Raw genomic sequence first — 19,467 nt, 5'->3', positions numbered from 1 at the left:
TCCGTGGCAGGCCACCAGAGGTCTACCGCGCGCGAGAGGTCGATCGTTTTTCGGTGTCCAACTTTGTTTTCTTCCCGCCTCTCTCCTTCTGCGTGTGTGTGCGTCTTTCTGTACAATTTCATTCTCCCAGCTGAGAAAAATCCATTACTTAACCACGTCCAGCTTAAACCTTCAATTACGAAGTTTATTTGGTCGCCTCGCCTAAGGAGATCAGGGATTTGGAGGCTGCAAGGGTACCGTAGGAAAAGAGTTCGAGTCATCTCTTGTGCACAAAAACAACTATTCGTTTCCTTGCAGCGTTCCACCCCGTAGAAGATAATTATACCATGGGCGTTGCGTAGTATTGTTCACATGAACATGTGAACACCCACGCACAGACTCCGTTGTCTTTCGAAGAATTGAAACGAAATTCTGCGTTTTGCATAAAGTTCCGGCTAAGGGGTTTTTGGCAATCATAAGTGTGTTTACATTAAGCTGTGAACAAGTACGAACGGTAGTACTTCTTACATTTAGCACCAGCGTGCAGCAGAGGCAAGAGTACTGCTATGAAGCTATAAGGGGGCAAGTTATTTCAGAAAGAATGCGAGAGTGTCATTTTGAAAAGAGAAAGTGAAAGTAGTCACATCTGCTGAGGTTTTAAGCGTTTAAATTGTTTCAAGTTAGTGTTTTACTTCACCTAATTTTAGTTTTCACTACTACACTCTCAATGCCATTGTAGAAAAAGGTGTATAAACTGTATATTCTGAAGCAACCATTGCTGTGCATTGAACAACTTTTCCTCATTTATAGTTTTCAAAATTACACCAACAAAATTAACTCCACTTGATCAAAGTAGCCTCATGTATCTTTATTTCTCGACATAACAATCTCTTAATAACTGCATTTCTACAAGCTACTTCAAAACCAAGCCGTATCTGTGAAATTGTAAAATTGCATGATATACCAGAATTGACGTCATAACACCCGAAGTGTGTTCTGTTACAAACTTAACGTTTTAAATGTCCACCTATTCAATTATGACTACGGGTAACAGAGGTGGTTTGAGTTTTTCTATGTCCACTTTATGCACAGATAGGCTAATCGGGACTGAAGCTACAGTTTAAAGTACGATTCGAACCACTATGTGCCTCCACTGGGTGTCGAACCCGGGATCCTTTCATTATAAGACAATTACGTTAAAGCATCGGGTACGCTCTCAGAGGTAATTTCTAGTTACTTCTTGTTAGTAGTTAAGAGTTACTCATTTTTAAAAGCAATTCAGTTGCACTTGGTGGTACACCCAACGGAAAAAGAAACAGTAGGCGAATTGTCCACCACCATTTTCATTCGGTCTAAATTCCACAAGGTGATGACAATGAATTGAAATAATGACGTCAATAAGCAGAGAACAATGCCTGCTTCGGACCAACATAGTTTATTTCATTCCTTAAAACAACACAGGATGTAGAATTAAAAAAGTAATGAAAATAGGGGTGGACAATTTGTCTACCATTATCTTTGCCGTTAACTGTACTTGAGTAGTAAGTGTAAGCTGCTTTTACAGTTACAGTCACCTGCAATAAGATTGGAATACCTTCATCCTGAAATAACAGCTTTCTTGCAAGGCGTTATGTGTGTTGCATAACTCCACGGCAATAAGTGGATTTTAATAGCAAATTTTCATTGGTAAATTCTACCACCGCCATAGAATTAGGCAACACAAGTAACGCCTTGCAGGAAACCGAGTATTTCAGGATCTCGGTGTCACATTTGTATTGCTGGTGACTACTTTCTGCTGCAAATTTTATTGTAAACAATCTATGTTACACAATCAGTGATCATTAATTGTAATGAAGTAAATGTATATTTTATTTATGTTTCTGGTATGTACAATAAGTCTTCACACATTTATATTATTAGCAGGTGCGTCGCCTGATAATGTTCACATGAGCACGTGAACACTCATGTATATGTCTTAAATTACGTACATATTAAATGCACACAAACACATACACACACACACATACGTATATTTATTCGAAAAAATACTATGTTTGATGTGCGAGTATACACACACAATTTACTCTGACACGACTTCTTTCACGTCCGATAACTTTTTTAGATAGTTGGTAACACTGACTCCTACAGTGTTCCACGGAGGGCGTTGAACACAATTGCTGTGCGTGTTGCATAGAGCTGACAGCTAAGGGGCTGTTGGCCACTATACCCCGAAGATGTTCACATCGCTGTGCGAACACTGATGCAAGCGACAATATTTCTTACATTCGGCACCAGAGTGCAGTATATACAAGGCATGTCTAGGGGGACTCGAAAAGGTCTGTGCTATATAGTTGCAAACTTTAGCGACAATTCGCTAAACCTGGCGGATTTTAAGGGGGAGAGGGACAATATTCCCTAGGTCCTTCTTGTATTACTTCAAATACAGCATGATTTTGGGGGAAAATTGTTGAAAAAAATTGAACTGTTATTCTCACTTTTTTAATTGAATATGAAGTTAACAAGGGAGATGAGTAAATCTGCATTCAGTACAAAAACATTATTGTGAACACTCCTATGCGAACCGCACGCGTCAGTGATTTTAATTCGGAAAAATCTTTCGTATGCCGGCCACGGTACATTGGTGGAATGAATTCCAGTTGCACCTGTTCCTATCTGTAACACGATCCACTCTTTCGACAATGCCTTCAATAGTTCGATTACCACTTTCCAAATGAATTCAACAATCCACCTAAATCACTGTAGTCTTTGTGCGCAATTAAAGATAACGAATTGCAATATAGCGTGGATGTTCTAAATTAAGCATGCAACGATGCGTAGCTTCTTGCCTTACGCGATTTCACTAACATCCTCGCACCTTAGCATCCAGTGTTGACACATAGTTGGCAACACATTACAAATTTTCAAGTTAACTATTTAAATCTTGTAAGGTAACTATCAGTGGTGTGCCCAAGGGAGGAGGGGGTTAGTAGGGGTCATGAGCCCCCTTTGACCGAGCATTCCCAAGAAAAGAATGCCAAAGGATGGAAAATGAGGAGTGACATCTAAAAAAGTATACGTAACCCCCCCCCCTCTTTAGAAAACCCGAGCTGTTTACAGTTAGAATTTATCAGGAAAAGTAACTATTACTTGCATCTGCGTTACTACTGACAAGTTACTTCCAAACAAAGTGTAGTCGTACTATTTTTCTATAGCAGTTGTCGTATCTGGCTTTCGTCGAAGAACAAGAAAAAACAGACTGGGTATTTTTATCTCGGTTGAACGAGTTCTGCCGTCACGTGCCAAGTTAATTGTGACGTCAGAGAAGAGAACTCGTGAGCGTAAGAAAACACAAACCCTCACATATGTTGTGTATTCAGTCTAATTTTATAAGGGACAGGTGTCCCCCCCCCCTCCACGCGCCCAGATATGAGTCAGGCGGAGTGACACAAATATCGAGTCGCCACGAAAGTAGGACGAGACTAGAAAAGTAGTGCAGCGTTAACGTTACGCGTATGGTGGCAACAATGGGGTTGACAGGTGAGCAAACACAATGCGAAATGCTTCTTGTGTACAACGTAAGGACACTGTGGCCCCAAAATCTACCTGGGATGATAACAGCCAATAGCATATCTTCACCACATGCCTTTCGTACATTATTTTAATATTTATCGTCGCTTCTCTTCTTCTTCTGGTTATCGTGACTATGAGGATGGGTGATGATTAGATGATTTTGGTTAGAGGATATTCGTAAAGGATCAATAATGCATAGGCCGTTATTCGAACCAGGGACTTCTGACGTGGTGGCATGCTGTGGTAACCACTCCACCACCGGAAGTTGGCTAAAATACCTTTGAAGCAAAAATGTTAGTTTATTTTTTAAATATATATATATATACGTACATGCTTCAAAGTACTGAGACTATAAAATCAAGCTTTCTAAACGATTTTTAAAACCTGGTGTAGTAAAAACTGGTTTAGAACTAACCTATGCGAAAATCCCAAAATAGCGTCATATTTTCAAGATGTCGGTCGGCCTCAATTCATCCCCCCCCCCCACAGTGGAGCGTCCCATTTGCTAGATCATGTCATAATCCACATAAAGTATTTAATTACGACAGCGTAATTAAACACTGAACGTTACTTCTTCACATATGGTACACCTAGCAGCAAAAGTGACTCTGAACCAGCTAAAGTAAACGAATCAGGAAGGAAATATATTCTAATTCCCCCCTCCCCCTCCTCATGGCCGCCGCATTGCATATATTGCAGCTTGGTGCCAGTGTGTAAATTTTTCCATATATTTTAGAAAAGTACATGATGATTAAAAAAGATGGACTCAGTTTCGCACGGCTATATTTCCTGAACTATACATTGTATGTGAATTATCCACATAACATTTTGAAGATGAGATCCAAAAGTTTCAAAGTAAATATGATTATACTAACAATAAAGTTTATAAAGTTCAATGTGCCTCCTCTGGTAACACGGCTACCATCCAGACGGTAGTTGAATTCGCTCCACACCCTAAAAAGAACTTATTTCGCCACTGAGTTCACCGCAGTTGTGATACCGTCTTTTGGTCGTCCAAAGTTATTGGTTGGTATAGGTGGTACATAAACTGCTTCTTTTATGAATTCCCACAAGAGAGTCACCAGGTGTACCAACGTTGACTAAGCGGTTTTGAACTGCATAGTAGCCATTCTGCTTTCAACTGACACTGTATGGCTGTGCGATAGGCGAGCAATCTAGTGGTAGTATTTGAAACTTTAGGACCTCCACTTTCAAATGTTATGATGAGCAGTCTCATAGTATTTAAATTTCAGGAAGTATAGCCGCAAAAAATTGAGTCCATCTTTTGGAATCACACTGTATATACACTTTTAATTTTGTATTTTAAGGATATCTACCCCAAATTTAGAAGGGATGGTCCGCGCCATAATCTCGCTCCTGTTCGACATCTCTGCCTCAATGTTTTCTGCAAGTACTCTGTTAACAACTGAATTTAAATTTTATTTTTTACCATCAACCCAACCCCTCTCCTGAACGCTAATAAATTTTTGTGCGCTTATGGTAATCACAATCATGACAGTTCCCTCTAGTGACGCAGTATCACACTACTTTGAAGCACACGTGTGGTTGCGTTTGTCACAAGTGTGTAAACAGACACACACACGAGAAACATGCATGCGTTAGGGGGGGAAAACTCTTTTCCGTAGAGGATGAGCTCACACACGTCACCGGATTGCAACGTTGCCATATTTAGCCCAGATAGAGAGAGACACCTTTTCATAGGACACTCCGATGAACAGGATGGTGTTTTTCGCCACCACTGATGCGGAAGAGGGATGAGTGGTTGAGCGAGCACGATAGGAAGGAGAGGGGGCGGTTGGCGGGGGGGGGGTCAACCCCAGAGTGCTCTGTTTGCAGTGGAAACATTAAAGGAGCCAGCGATTATGTGCCGTGTACAGTAACGAACAGAAGTAGGTTTGAGTTCCAACGTAATGAAACCCTTGTTTCAGAATTACACTGGCATGTAGCGGATTGCATACCGTTGCAGGATAAAAACTGTTATGAACTGGGAAAAGCTTGTACAGTCACTAAACTCCATACTCTTTCGAACATTTAAAGTACAGTCACGGACACTTCTGAACTGTAAGAGTACCATTTGAAGTCAAAGGGATCATAACAACCCAGAAGTGTCCGTGACTGTACAAGCAGGAAAAGGTTGCCATTGGAAGAAGGGTTCTCGTTGCTTCGGTGGCCTACCGCGGTGAGTTGTGTCCCAACGATTGCGTCACCTACGGTTCCATGTTCGATTTGATTTTTACTATTTAGCGTCGCTTTTCTGCCAAATGTTTCTACTCGCAACGATGAGGATGAGTGATGTTATAATGAAATTCAGGCAGAGAAACTTCCAAAGAACACCCATGCCAGGCCGGGATTCGAACCCGGAAATCTGGCATTGTAGTGCGCTGTAGTAACCACTCCACTGCTGCTACTCGCAATTATCCAAAACTGACACGTGAGACACATAAATATCATCATCACAGAGTAAAGTGACGTGAAATTTCCAGAAACAGAAAAGAGAACCGTTCTAGATTTCTCGTTTCGGCCAGAGATGAGAAGTGATGCTTTTAATTTTCTCTGCAAGTGACCTTTCCTATCCAATTTTTTCATTATCTTTCGCGTTTCCACCTTTCGGAAGGGTCGAACACGCGACGCAAGCGCGCTGGCTCCCCCTTGTGGCGGAGTGTTGATCTTTTCCGGAAAAGAAAATGTTCAGCTGAGACAATACGACGAAATGGCTATGAAAACCCTTCCAACTTGTCACGTTTGTTGGTGTTCTTTTTTTTTGCTTGGCGATGTTCCGAAGCGCCACGGGATTGGGTCGAGTTCAGAGGCTCGCCGGAGCGGAGGAGGGGAGGGCATGCATCAGCGGAGCGGGAGGGGAAGGGGGTTTAACAGTGCTGAGGGAACGCAGTCTAGACCGGCGCACCAGCCACAGCGTGTTGCTTTGGCCAGATCTGTGTCGGGTCTTTGCTACCGTAGACAGTAGTTCAACTCCAGGTGTCGCGGTCGGTTTGGGCTCTGCCCCTCCCCCCGCCAGCCCCCCTTTCTGTCTGGTTCGTGCGGACGAAATCGGTTGGGATGTGTCGTGCGTTTGCGTGCAATACCTTTACACGTTCGCGCGTTGTTTTCGCGAAAGCTTAACTCTTTTTCCTGTCTGAAGACACCTCACGGAATACTCAAGACAGTGCAGTGTTGTTTCAGTGTCAAGAATAGTGTGTTGAAAGTGTGAAATAAGGTTTGGGCCTCAGTACACCCGAATCTGAAGTGTGCCCTGGTACATCTCTGAAGTGGCCAACACGCTGGATACGGAGTCCACGCTCGAAGCTGAAGTGTGCCCTTGAACACTTGTAAAGTGTGCCCTTATACGCTTGTAAAGTGTGTATTTGTACACTTCTAAAGTGCGCCCTTGCACATTTCTGCAAGTGACCAACACGCTGGATACGGAGTCGAAATTCGAAGTTGAAGTGTGCCCTTGTACTCTTCCAAAGTGTGCCCTTGTACATTTCTATAGTGACTAACACGGTGAATACGGAGTCGAGACCTGAATTTGAAGTGTGCCCTTGAACACTTGTAAAGTGTGCCCTTGCACATTTCTGCAAGTGACCAACACACTTGATACGGAGTCGAGACCCGAAGTTGAAGTGTGCCCTTGAACACTTGTAAAGTGTGCCCTTGTAGACTTCCGAAGTGTGCCCTGTACACTTCCAAAGTATGACCTTGTACACTTCTAAAGTGACCAACACTCTGCATACGGAGTCGACACTAAGCGAGAAGAATCAACGACCTTAATAGAATGGGTTCGGCCGAATCATTGCCTCTAACAGCGAGAAACATCCCGGAACCACTTCGCCAAACCAGCTCCACCGAACAACAGGTGGTTATTATAAGCACTTGTTTCCCGTGGTGATAGGATCACGCTGCACCCACCTGAATCTCCCATCGTGATAGGGTACTTTGCTCCCGGGGTCTGTGGCGATTCGCGTTTGTTTGTTTTTTTGCAGGTTTTGTTTCAATGTATCGGTCCTGGGACACCTCAACGCGAGCCTCGGTGTGTTAGAAAGGTTGAGGTCCGAGCAACAGGTATCACTCCGCCAATTGCTGCCTCGTGTTCTTGTGGAGTACCCTAGCCTTGGTTCGATGCACCAATCGGGTGAAGCTTTGCAACCAAATTCTAGATTTACGCGCTCAAGTCGTTGTATCAGTTGGTGACAAGAATGAGCTGTAAAGGAGGGATCCGCTCGTTTAGCGAACAGTTCGTGTGAACTGAAACTGGCCGGTATAAGTCAAACCCACGTCATCCAAATACTCATTAGATCGTGGCTTGAAGAATGGGTTCTTCGACTTATAATTAGCAATTAAAGATTCAATGGAGTTCGGGGTATAACTCATCCTAACGCCCACCTCTTTTGGAACCCGTGCGGTGTCGTTGCCCCCCCCCCCATCCACTCCAACGAACGTGAGCACGGATAATGCAAAAGGCGTGCATGGAGAACAATGGCCAGGGAACGGGTAATGATCTAGACCCCATTGATGAACGGTAAGTGGAATTGTCGCTAGTGGAATGAGCTGTTATATTCACCTTAACCTTGTGCGCAGGCTAGTGAAGGCATGCAAGATCTCACCGTGGCGTTTTATGACCAGGGCGCTAGTGTTAACCATCCCCTAACCTCGGTGCGCTCCTTGGTGCAGTGTGGTGCAATGGAAAGCGCAAGGTGAAGGAAAACCATGTTGACCTTGTCGATACTCTTTTGGTCCCTGTTCCGAGGGACGGCCCATTTGACGTTCCTGGAACCCGGCAAATCGTCGGTGACCAAAAGCAGTGACGTCGACGATCACGGGCAGCGTCGTCGACGGTCGTCGTCCCGGACCGGCCACACTCGTCGGAGCACCCGTCGTGGACACGACAGGAAAAGAGAGAGGTGAGTACACGTGTTTGTGACCTTGCCAGTGACGTGTTTTTGCTCGCTCGCGTTAGAAAGGAAGTAGGAAAAGTGCATGATGCGCGGATCTGATAACTCCGGAATGCGCTTATACGCTATTCTATTTTGTAATATCTCGATAACTTCCTGTCTATTTTTATACACATGAATTAATCAACGAACGATCTCTCCGTGGCCTTGCTTAGTGGCGGAGGGGGTTAACTTAGACGGAAGGCCTGGATTGAAATCCCAACCGAGACATGAACGTTACACATATTTGACTTGATTTTTTGTTGTTTAGCGTTGCTTTTCCGGCACTCTTAGTTAATCGCGACGATGGGAATGAGTGAAGATATGATGGAATTATGAAGGGACACTCATAAAGAAGGTCCATGCCCAGGCCGGGATTCGAACTCTAGTACTAACCACTCCGCCATGGCGTCGGCGAACGTTTTATTAACTATGTATTTTATATCACTTTTCTTCAATATTTGACCAATCGCGACGATGAGGACACGTTGGCATTTGACTTTTAAGTTCACTTTATGCAGAGATAGGCTAATCGGGACAGAACCTACAGTTTAAAGTGGGATCCGAAGCTCCATGTGGTTCACAGAGGGATCGAACCCGGGACATCTTGATTACAAAAACCACAATATTTCAACGCAATCGTTGAGACTCGAAAAAGGAAAGAAAAACCAGCCTTACCGTGGCGGTAACACTGCCGACTTGTGATCAAGAGTCCTGGGTTCGATCCCTGGCGGAGATACAGAGCAGTTCGGATTCCACTTCGAACTGTGGGTCTAGTCCCGATTAGCCTATCTGTACATAAAGTTGACTTACAGCAAACTTTCCCTTTCTTTGTCTGAATTTTTTCTCTCCCTTTGCCATCCCTTTTTTATTTCGTTTCTGTCCCTCTTTCTCATTTTCCCTTCTCCACTCTACCTCATTCTCTTTTTATACTTATTTTTTCCTTCCTCTTCTTTATTTCCTTCCAAATTATTTTTCTCTAAATCTTTCCCTGTTCTTTTTTTTTAACTGCGGAGTGCTTAGCACACGACTTGTGATTTGTTTTGTACCACTTTTGGCTAATTTACGAAGATGGGGATGAGTGATGATATGATGAAATTGATGAATGAACACTCACAAATATCCATGCCCAGGCCAGGATTCGAACCCGGGACCACTGTCGTCGTAGCGCGATGTGCTAACCACTCCGCCACAGAGGCCGGCAGCACACGACGTTACTGGTACCGCAACACATCAATCATCATTCGTGCTCATCTTCGCGATTAGCCAGAAGAGGCAGCAATCGATTAATATTTTTTAACTCTTCTTTCTCAATATTTCGTTGTCTCTCCCCTCTCTGCCTCTTTTTGCCTGTGTGTATATCAGCCTTGCTCTGCTGGACATTATATTTATGTGGAGAGGTTTTGGGCCTACCGTTGCCCATCTAGTGGGAGACTCCTCTAATCTACACCAGGGAACGGATTTATGCGTAAATACATATCTTTGTATGGTACTGAAATCAATGGTATTTTGTATGTTGTGTGTATGCTCGAAAAATGCAGTTTCTATTTTTCCCTATTTTTACATATAAGCTTTTAGCACATATTTTATATACACATAATTTTACTTTTCTTTTCCAAACATTTCACATATATTCCATACTTATGCGCAATTATTACATTTCCTAGGGTGACCAGACATACTCTTTTTAAGAGTATTGTACTCTTTTAGAGGTTCATATACTCTATACTCTTTTCAATTTTAAAAATCCCCAAATATACTTTTCCTTGCTATTTAATTTCATTCATTATTTTACGCGTAAAAATGCCTTAAAATCAACAGAACGGAAAACGTCAAGATGTCAACAAACTGAAGTATTTACTCCTTGACTCAAGAATTTCCTATGAACAATTTCAAGTGTCATTTTCATATTCCATCATCAAGCAAAACATATTTCAAATTCATTGGAATTTAATAATAATGATTAGGGCTGAGCCGATACCACTTTGAACCGATACCGATACTCTTACCGATTCCCACCGTTACCGATATTTGAAAATTGCAATAATTAAAATTTGTTCAAAATATTGATCAATATTGGTGTGTAAATATTCTCCAATTATATACATCAACATACCAAGAAATTTGCTTGAGAATATTCAAGAAATGCATAAGAATATTAAAGTAGATATTATGTAGTCACAAAATATAGTTTTTTGTGCAAAATTAGTGTAAAATAAAATGGAAGTTTTAATTTTGCAAAATATCCAGGATAATTTGACTGTCAAGAAGTCGCGAGGGATTTTAGCGGGCCCCGTGAAAGAGCAAAATGCATGCGCACCTTCAACCTACAGACTATACTCTTTTTTGGTCAACAAATATCTGGTCACCCTACATTTCCCCATCTTGTGTTAAATATCAAAGGTTTTCCGTTCCTCTCTATGCTGTTCGTTTTGTACTCTGTTTTAAATCTCGACAACGGACAATGCATCTATTATTCTAGCATTGTTGTCAACGATAGACAATGCAAGCACAAGTTCTCGCTGTAAGATTCGTTACATATTTTAAATATACTCCCATTACTTCATAGGATATTGAACGCAGTCTCAGTCAATATAAATTTGTGTTTAGGGGCAATAAGAGGAGATTGGGTCTCCCTGGTGGCGTAGTGGTAAACCTGGGACCTTCTAATCAAGGGTTCCCGGGTTCGATACCCAGTGGAGACACATAGTGGTTCGGATTCCACGTTAAACTGTAGGTCCAGTCCTCATTAGCCTTTCTGTGCATAAAGTGGACTTAAAACAACTTAATTCAATTTGCAATTTAAGTCCATATTTAATTCCACATCCTTTTTGAAATAACTATATATATATATTTACATATGGAACAAACACTCTTTGGTACATTAAAATCCGTTCCTTGTTTATAAGAAAACGCATACCCGTGTAGGTTAGTTACTGCGTCAGCTCAACGGAAATTCTTGCATGATTACTTCAACAATACCATCGAGAATAGTACTCTTTCTTTCCTCTCACCCCCCCCAAAAAAAATTCGGGCAAAATGAAAACGGACACCGTCCAGGAAGCGCCACAAAATGGACGCCCGCATTCCTGTGCTTCGGTGCCAAGCTTCACCTCCGAGTGTGGACGAAAATCCATTATTGAAACAGATGTTCGTTTGTTTACCTTGTTCGCCTTCTTTCCATTACGATGTAATTCCCATGAATATTTTGGTCCGCATGACGTCACTGCCATGCGTTGTTGGAGAATTCCATTTTCGAGACAAACTGCCTCGTACGCGTCCAGTTCGGAATTTATCCATACATGAGGGTTTTTCAAATTGTTGTTGCCCTATTACTAAGTACATTATAAATTGTTACATCAAATTAGAAAAAAAGGGCAGAAAATCTCCAAAAAATTGGGATTAAAATCTGAACTCTGTTAAAAGTATGCATAAAATGTTATAAAATTTTGCAGCATTACAATTGTGTACGGTATGTACTGATTGACATCTGAGTATTAAGGATGGTAAAAATCTGTTACATGAAAAAAGTAAAGGATTAATTTAACAAAAAAGGTCGTCGTGTCCTTTCGTCTCTTTGAGACAGTTAAATGTTGAAGGTGTTATTTTTGGACAGAAGCCAAGTCAGTTTGGGCTATGATTTCAAGAGGTAACGTCACTTTCATCTTCAGGGATGGAGAGTTAATGTAACTCTTATCTTCATGGGTTGAGAGTTAACGTCGCTCTCATCATCAGGTATTGATATCTAACGTCGCTCTCATCATCAGGTATTGATAGCTAACGTCGCTCTCATCATCAGGTATTGATAGCTAACGTCGTTCTCATCTTCTTGGATTGAGAGTTAACGCCGCTTTCATCTTCTTGGATTGAGAGTTAACGTCGCTCTCATCTTCAGGGATTGAGGTAAAACGTCAGTCTCATTATTAGGTTTTGATTTTTTGATTGATTTGGTTTATTCTACTTCGATCTTTTGTCATTTTTGGCTAATCCCGAAGTTTACGATGGTTGACGATCAGCCAGACCAGAGAATCGGGTACCCGGATCCGAAACAAAGAATCGGGTATCCGTATGTTTCAGGATCCGCATCTTGCGATTTCTAGAAAAAAAAATAACCTTTGTTATTCTGTGTCAGTCACGTTTTCCTCTTCTCATACGTCATACTATTGCTTTCTAATGTTGGTCTCTAATTAGGTATATCTTCTTCTATCGAAGTCGAATAAATACAGAATCATTTTCAACTGCGTCAGTCATTAGATATGTAATAGGAAGAGAGCAAAAGCAAACAGGCATTAACCACAGAATAAGAAGAAACTTTCGCAAACATTTACCAGAATCACCGCAGAATCCTTCTCGTTCAAAGAGCTTTCGTAATTCCTCTTCACGGGCTGGTGTTTTTCTCGTAACTAATTATCCCAATGCTGTTGCTATGGAAACTAAAGGTTCCCTTCACAACGATACTGCCGTAAGTATCTTCAATTAGAATGCAACAGTTCTTGAGCACCCTCTTTACTTCCGGTATGAGATTGTCAAGCACATTATTTCCAAGTAATGATGTCGTTACGAGCACTGAAAAGTGCATATTTGAATCAATATGGAAAAGACTGCGACTTGTAATTGGAAATTTTAGCCGACCTTCATGCTGTAGTTTTTAGCGCTACTCTCTTCGCTCCTGGTAGCTCCCCTCCTATAAAAATCTTTAGGAGGAGTAATGTAAGTTACCATACGAATAGAATCCATTATAAATATCCCCCAAGAAGGAACTACGAGGGTAGGTTGATAAATTCGCGGCCTCCGCCATAAGACATGGATATGCTAAACAATGCTTGGTGGTTTTAGTCAATATATTCTTCTAATGCAATGCACTTTTCACATCGCTACTGCAATGCTTGCAGACCTTGCAAATAGAAGCTCTCCAAACCAATGATGGCATCTGCGCCATCAAAATGCGAACCCTTCAGAACCATTTATTGGAAAGAGATAATAGTCCGATTGTGCCAAGTCTGGGGAATATGGGGGGGGGGGATGTTCTTGTATCTGAAAGCGCAGCTGCTCCAGTTTGTCCATTGTTTGTCGTGCCTTATGGACTGGCGCATCGTCCTGCAGAGAGATGGCCCCTTTCGCCACCTTTCCGTGTCGCTTCTCCTTGAGTGCAGCAGAGAGATATAATACGTGGCATTGATGGTTTCGCCACATTAGAGATATTCGGTTACCAATCCGCCCTCACAATCCCAGAAGATCGTGCCCAGAACTTTTGCATTGAGATTTTGAGATTAAACTTTAAAATCTATAAATCATCGCAGATGAGGATGACACTAACAACCAATCACAATCATCAAACTCCACCACAACAGCATCGTAGTTCAGTAATGACATACAATTGCCAATTCTGTTTGATATGCAGGGTGTCTCATAAGTAGGGCCCGGGACTTTGTTATAAGATATTTTTCATTTGGCTTCGGGTCTAATATTGGGGCTAAATCTTTACATGTGTGATGAAAATCAGCCGAAATAGACAAACTTGACAAAGCATATTTGGACATATTTCACCAATTTTGCGTTTTTACAACATATTTCTTCAATTTTGTTGTAATAAGACATTTCTGTATAATTTCGTAATTCTCTCGCACATAATCGGTTATTTAATAATGTTTTCTTCGTAGCTTTAGCACAACGGATAGTTCATATTGTCGATGGCAGGATCTGAAAATTACGGAGGAAGAAAGAGGCCGTCTTTTCTTAGTACAGAACAATAATATCCCACTTTTTTTTTATCCCGTCGACAATTGATAGCCATGCAATCATTATTGACGAAAAATGTTCTCTCTCATTGTTGCAGGAGAAGTGAAGAAGTTTCCTTCTAATTTCTTTGCCTTTTTCGCTTTTCACAAAAATCAGTCAAAAGTAAAAATAACATTCGGTACATTACAGCCCTACTCTACTCTATCGGGTATGGGAGAAATTCGAGAGTACTGTTGTGCATATTTGTGGCTTTACTGGGAATATTTTTGCATTTTTCTGACATAATTGTAATTTTTTATGACATATTTTCCAATTTATATGACATAATTACATACATATTTTACAGTTTTATAGGCCATAAAGTCCCGGGCCCTACTCATAAGTAATAGCGCAATCTGACACAGTTGAAAGTACACGATAATAGAAGCAAAAATGTCTCAGTAAACATGGGTCTGCAAACGAGCCGTTTTCCAGATAATCGCGAATATGTGATTACAAGCCGCCACTGACTTCAATGTTTGTAAACGTCGTCCTAGTTGGTAAAATGCTAATAATGTGTGCGAATGTGTGGTTACAAGCCGCCACTGACTTCATTGTTTGTAAACGTCGTCCTAGTTGGTAAAATGCTAATAATGTGTGCGAATGTGTGGTTACAAGCCGCCACTGACTTCAATGTTTGTAAACGTCGTCCTAGTTGGTAAAATGCTAATAATGTGTGCGAATGTGTGGTTACAAGCCGCCACTGACTTCAATGTTTGTAAACGTCGTCCTAGTTGGTAAAATGCTAATAATATGTGCGAATGTGTGGTTACAAGCCGCCACTGACTTCATTGTTTGTAAACGTCGTCCTAGTTGGTAAAATGCTAATAATGTGTGCGAATGTGTGGTTACAAGCCGCCACTGACTTCAATGTTTGTAAACGTCGTCCTAGTTGGTAAAATGCTAATAATGTGTGCGAATGTGTGGTTACAAGCCGCCACTGACTTCAATGTTTGTAAACGTCGTCCTAGTTGGTAAAATGCTAATAATGTGTGCGAATGTGTGGTTACAAGCCGTCATTGATTGCATTTTGTAAACACCAAGTGCTTTACTCCGTGCGCGGTCCGAGGTTTGCTCTTTGTTTACAAAACAGAACATTTCCGAGAGGTGGCGTTGTAATCAAACAGAACATTTGCGAGAGGTGGTACGGCTTGTACCCACACATTCTTAGCATTTTGCCAACTAGGACGACGTTTACAAACAATGATGTCAGTGGTGGCTTGTAATCACACATTCGCGATTATCTCGAAAACGGCTCGTTTGCAGACCCATGTTTACTGAGACTTTTTTGCTTCTATTATCGTGTACTTTCACCTGTGTCAGTTTGCGCTATTACTTTTGAGACACCCTGTATATCTAAATTTGTTTCGAGGACTGTACATTTAGGTGTGAACCGGACGTTTATATGAAATGACCGTACATATACAGTCAGGACCGTATGGTTGGCAATTCTGCTAGTTCTATGTGCAGTTACAAATTCGTCCTGAATTACGCGGGGAAAAGAGATGTACCATATTCATCTTACGCAAGTATTTAACCAACTGCTTTTAGTATTTTGGGCTCTAAGAGATTATTGCGGGATTTTGGTTTAGTGTTTCCAACCACATAAAAATATTAGAAATATATCGTTTAAGGTATTAAATGACCAATAACCGTTCTCTGACGTCATTCTAAGCTTAAACTTGAAATGAATTTGCAAACGTATGTAGCACTATTCTATGCAGCATCGCAAATAAACATATGTGGTGCCATCTATAATTTTGTCCAACATCTATGATATCTTACGACTGCCACATATTGAGAGATCCATTGTGGCTTGGTTGTCATGGCGACTAGATTTGTTGATGGCAGTTTCACACAACGCCCAAAGCTATCGTATGCTAAGTCATTTTTCATGCCACGTGAATTTCCTGAGGCCGGGAAGGGAGGAGGGGGATAATGCCTCACTTAGCTGTAATTTTATGCAATTGTGATTTGTTTTAACGTTAAAAGGCCTGCAAGAAATGTTTGCCACAAACTGACTAATTTTGTGGAGATTTATATAACCAAAAAATGTGAAATGTCTTTGCACTTCGGTTCGAATTAAAGTTGAAAGCCTGGATACAGAAATTTCAAAATGACGTGCGATGAAAATTCACACCGTGGTCTCCACGTCAAGCTAGAGAATTTAAAATTATTTTTTATTGCAGGAATCCAAGATTCAAGCGTTCAAGAGTCCCCTTAGTCGACTTAGCATGATAAGCTGCTAATAAATTATTTTTTTTAGGAACGAAAGTGTTTGTAATGAAAAGGGGTTTTGAACAAATGAAAGCAAGATGGTTATCATGAAAAAAGTATTTCTGAACTGGAGAAAAGTAATAGCTATCAGGGCCTTCCCGATGGCGCAGCGGTAGCGTCACTGCCTTGTAATCAAGGGGTCCCGGGTTCGATACCCGGTGGAGGCACAAGTGGTTCGGATCCCACTTTAAACTGTAGGTCCAGTCCCGATTAGCCTTACTGTGCATAAAGTGGACTTAAAACACCAGTCAAAAGTAGTTTATAAACACACTGAAGCTCAATGTTGGCAACGAAGAGGTTATTTTTGAACAGCCGATTGTTGGTAACGAAAAGAAGTTTTTGAACAGTGAAAAATCGAATTTTGGTAACGAAAGGGTGATTTGAACAGTTCAAGGTCGAGTATTTTTAAAGAAAAGGAGTTTTTGAACAGTCGAAAGCCAGATGTTTGTAATGAGGAGAAGGTTTTGAACAGTCGAAAGTCGAGTGTTGGAAAGAAAAGGAGTTTTTGAACAGTGTTTATAATGAGAAGATGTTTTGAACAGTTCAAGGTCGAGTATTCGTAAGGAGAAGGAGTTTTTGAACAGTCGAAAGTCGAATATTGGTACAACAAAGGGGTTTTGAACAGTCGAAAGTCGAGTGTTGGTAATGAAAAGGAGGTTTTGAACAGTCGAAAGCCAAGTGCTTGTCATGGAAATAAGTTTTTGAACAGTAGAAAGTCGAGTGTTGGAACGAAAAGGAGTTTTTGAACAGTAGAAAATCTAGTGTTTGTAACGAAAAGAAGTTTTGAACAGTTGAAGGTCGAGTGTTGGTAAGGAGAAGGAGTTTTTGAACAGTCGAAAGTCGAATATTGGTAACGAATAAGAGTTTTTGACCAGCGATTTGGTTACGAAAGACGACACAGAAATATGCTTCCTAACGTATGCCGTACATTTGAAATTCCTGCACTGTGGAATGCCACAACTTCATTGTCAATAGCATTGTCTGACAATTGATCTTTCCAGGGCCTCCTCGATGGCGTAGCAGTTACGTCGACTCCTTGTACTAATCAGGGGGTCCCTGGTTTGATATCCGGCGGAGGCACATAGTGGTGCGGATCCCACTTTAAACTATAGGTCAAGTCCCGATTAGGCTTTCTGTGCATAAAATTGACTTTAAACAAAGCTCAAACCTTTCCGATGAGGACTGGGGAATGCAAATAAATTCAATGCGTAATTATCTTCATGAATTAGCCCTGTCCACCGATTTTTACATGCAACAAGGGAATATGATCGTTGTTGATTCATCAGAACTTGTGTTTCTGGACATGATACATTATTTTCTTTAACTTTTCAGCAGAGTTGCCAACCCTAGTGAAAAATTACTAGATTTGGTGCATTTGTAAGGTTAAATTGATAAAAATGCATGAAAATGAGATCACTTTTGTTGAATGTGCTACTTAGAGCCAAATGTGAATGATTAATTACATCCTTCATGTCCAAATGTTAGTATATGCTGTCTACCAGTAAGGAAAATCAAGAAAATGTCAAGAGATTATGCTTGTGGTCAAGAATTTTTGCTATATTTTTTTTACAGTATAGTGAATTTACATTATGTACCTGTACTAGGATTTGTTAAAATTCAAAATTTGGAAATCTAAAATTGTATTGAGTTGTGGTTAAGATTTGTTCACTTTCTTTCTCAAGAATTATGTTCTTGTATGCGTAAAGTTTTGTAAAAATATTAAATAATATAATGTGGCCATTCCCCATCCAGTATGAAGTCTGAAGCATTAATGTTTACATGCATTAATAATTAAAGCAAGTCTAAATCTTTTGTTAAAGTACAGATTCAGTTTTTAGCTTAAACAGTCTTGTGGTAGGGGTTTTTCATTGAATAAAAATACCTATTTTATTAATTTTCATCTATATCTAAGTCGGATGTGATCAAATAAATGTTAAGAAAAACGAAAGAAAAGTCAAGAATTTTGGATTTATTATTTTGGTAGACACTATATAAGCATCAACGTGGGAGCATCTGTAATTTTAAATACATTTATGGAGTTATTCAGATATTTCACAATTGTTGGTAAGTAATCTAATATGTTTTCATTTACTACCTACCATGTGCAAATTTTCTAAAGAAAGATTGATACCTTCTCTTCCAAATTAAGACAGGAACAGTGCTCCCAAACTATTTGCTGTACACAAAGAAACTATGAAGAGCACATATCTACCATGTTCGGCATTGCCCTGAATTTTGGAGTAATGCCGAGCACCGTGTTCGCCATTACACCTTGTGAGAAATAGCTATGATAAGGACAAATGGCTTTTGATGTCTTCCTTGGTGGCTTCCTCGTCTTAAAAAAGTGTTGCTGCAGTTAGAAATTTTGTTTTGCAATAATTTTTTGTCAAGAAAACCGTATAAAAAGGTAATTCAATAAAATAATACCTAGAATGGTTTGCCAATGGGTCATTTCACTACTCTTATTTTTCAACATAGTCTCCTGCAACTTCAATGCACTTTAGCAATCGGTGCTCTAGGGATTTAATTCCGGCACGAAAAATCTTCCGACTGCTCCTGAAACCATACGTTTACAGCATCCATCACTTGAGAATCGCTGCTCAAACTCTTCCCACGCAGGAATTTTTTTGAGATTTTTTTAGCCATGTCATATGAAGGGACTGACTCCCCTACTGTAACACAAGCCTACTGCACATAACGCTGCGCACAAGCCTACTGCGCATGAACTACGGGCATTCAAATAGTATAGGTAAGCATCCGCATGGTACGTGATACCACACAAACTTTCACATCGTACGCAGAACATTAAATCAAATAACGACGGCATTAAGTAACCAAAATTCGATTAATGAAGTCACCATTTTGTGTAAAGATAAACAGAAATGGTTGGTAACTTCAGAAATATTATCAGTTA

At 40.7% G+C, this 19,467-nt stretch overlaps 1 protein-coding gene across 7 annotated transcripts in view; it reads left to right on the top strand.

The window, feature by feature from the left end:
* Positions 1–19,467, top strand: part of dnc (phosphodiesterase dunce) — an 865,583-nt gene that overhangs the window by 405,504 nt on the left and 440,612 nt on the right. The window contains exon 1 of one of the 7 annotated variants that reach the window (XM_083132900.1): positions 7,984–8,468. The exons of the other annotated variants lie outside the window; for them this stretch is intronic. Within the exon in view, the coding sequence (XP_082989026.1) occupies positions 8,275–8,468 (194 nt within the window). The 5' untranslated portion in view covers positions 7,984–8,274. Of the gene's footprint in view, positions 1–7,983; positions 8,469–19,467 lie in introns of those variants that run through there. 7 annotated transcript variants of the gene reach the window in all.

The sequence above is a fragment of the Lepisma saccharinum genome, chromosome 1 (assembly GCF_977018435.1).
Source record: "Lepisma saccharinum chromosome 1, izLepSacc3.1, whole genome shotgun sequence".
In the NCBI taxonomy this organism is placed as follows: domain Eukaryota; kingdom Metazoa; phylum Arthropoda; class Insecta; order Zygentoma; family Lepismatidae; genus Lepisma; species Lepisma saccharinum.
Note: the sequence above shows the minus strand (reverse complement) of the source record. Positions and strands in the feature narration are given on the sequence as shown.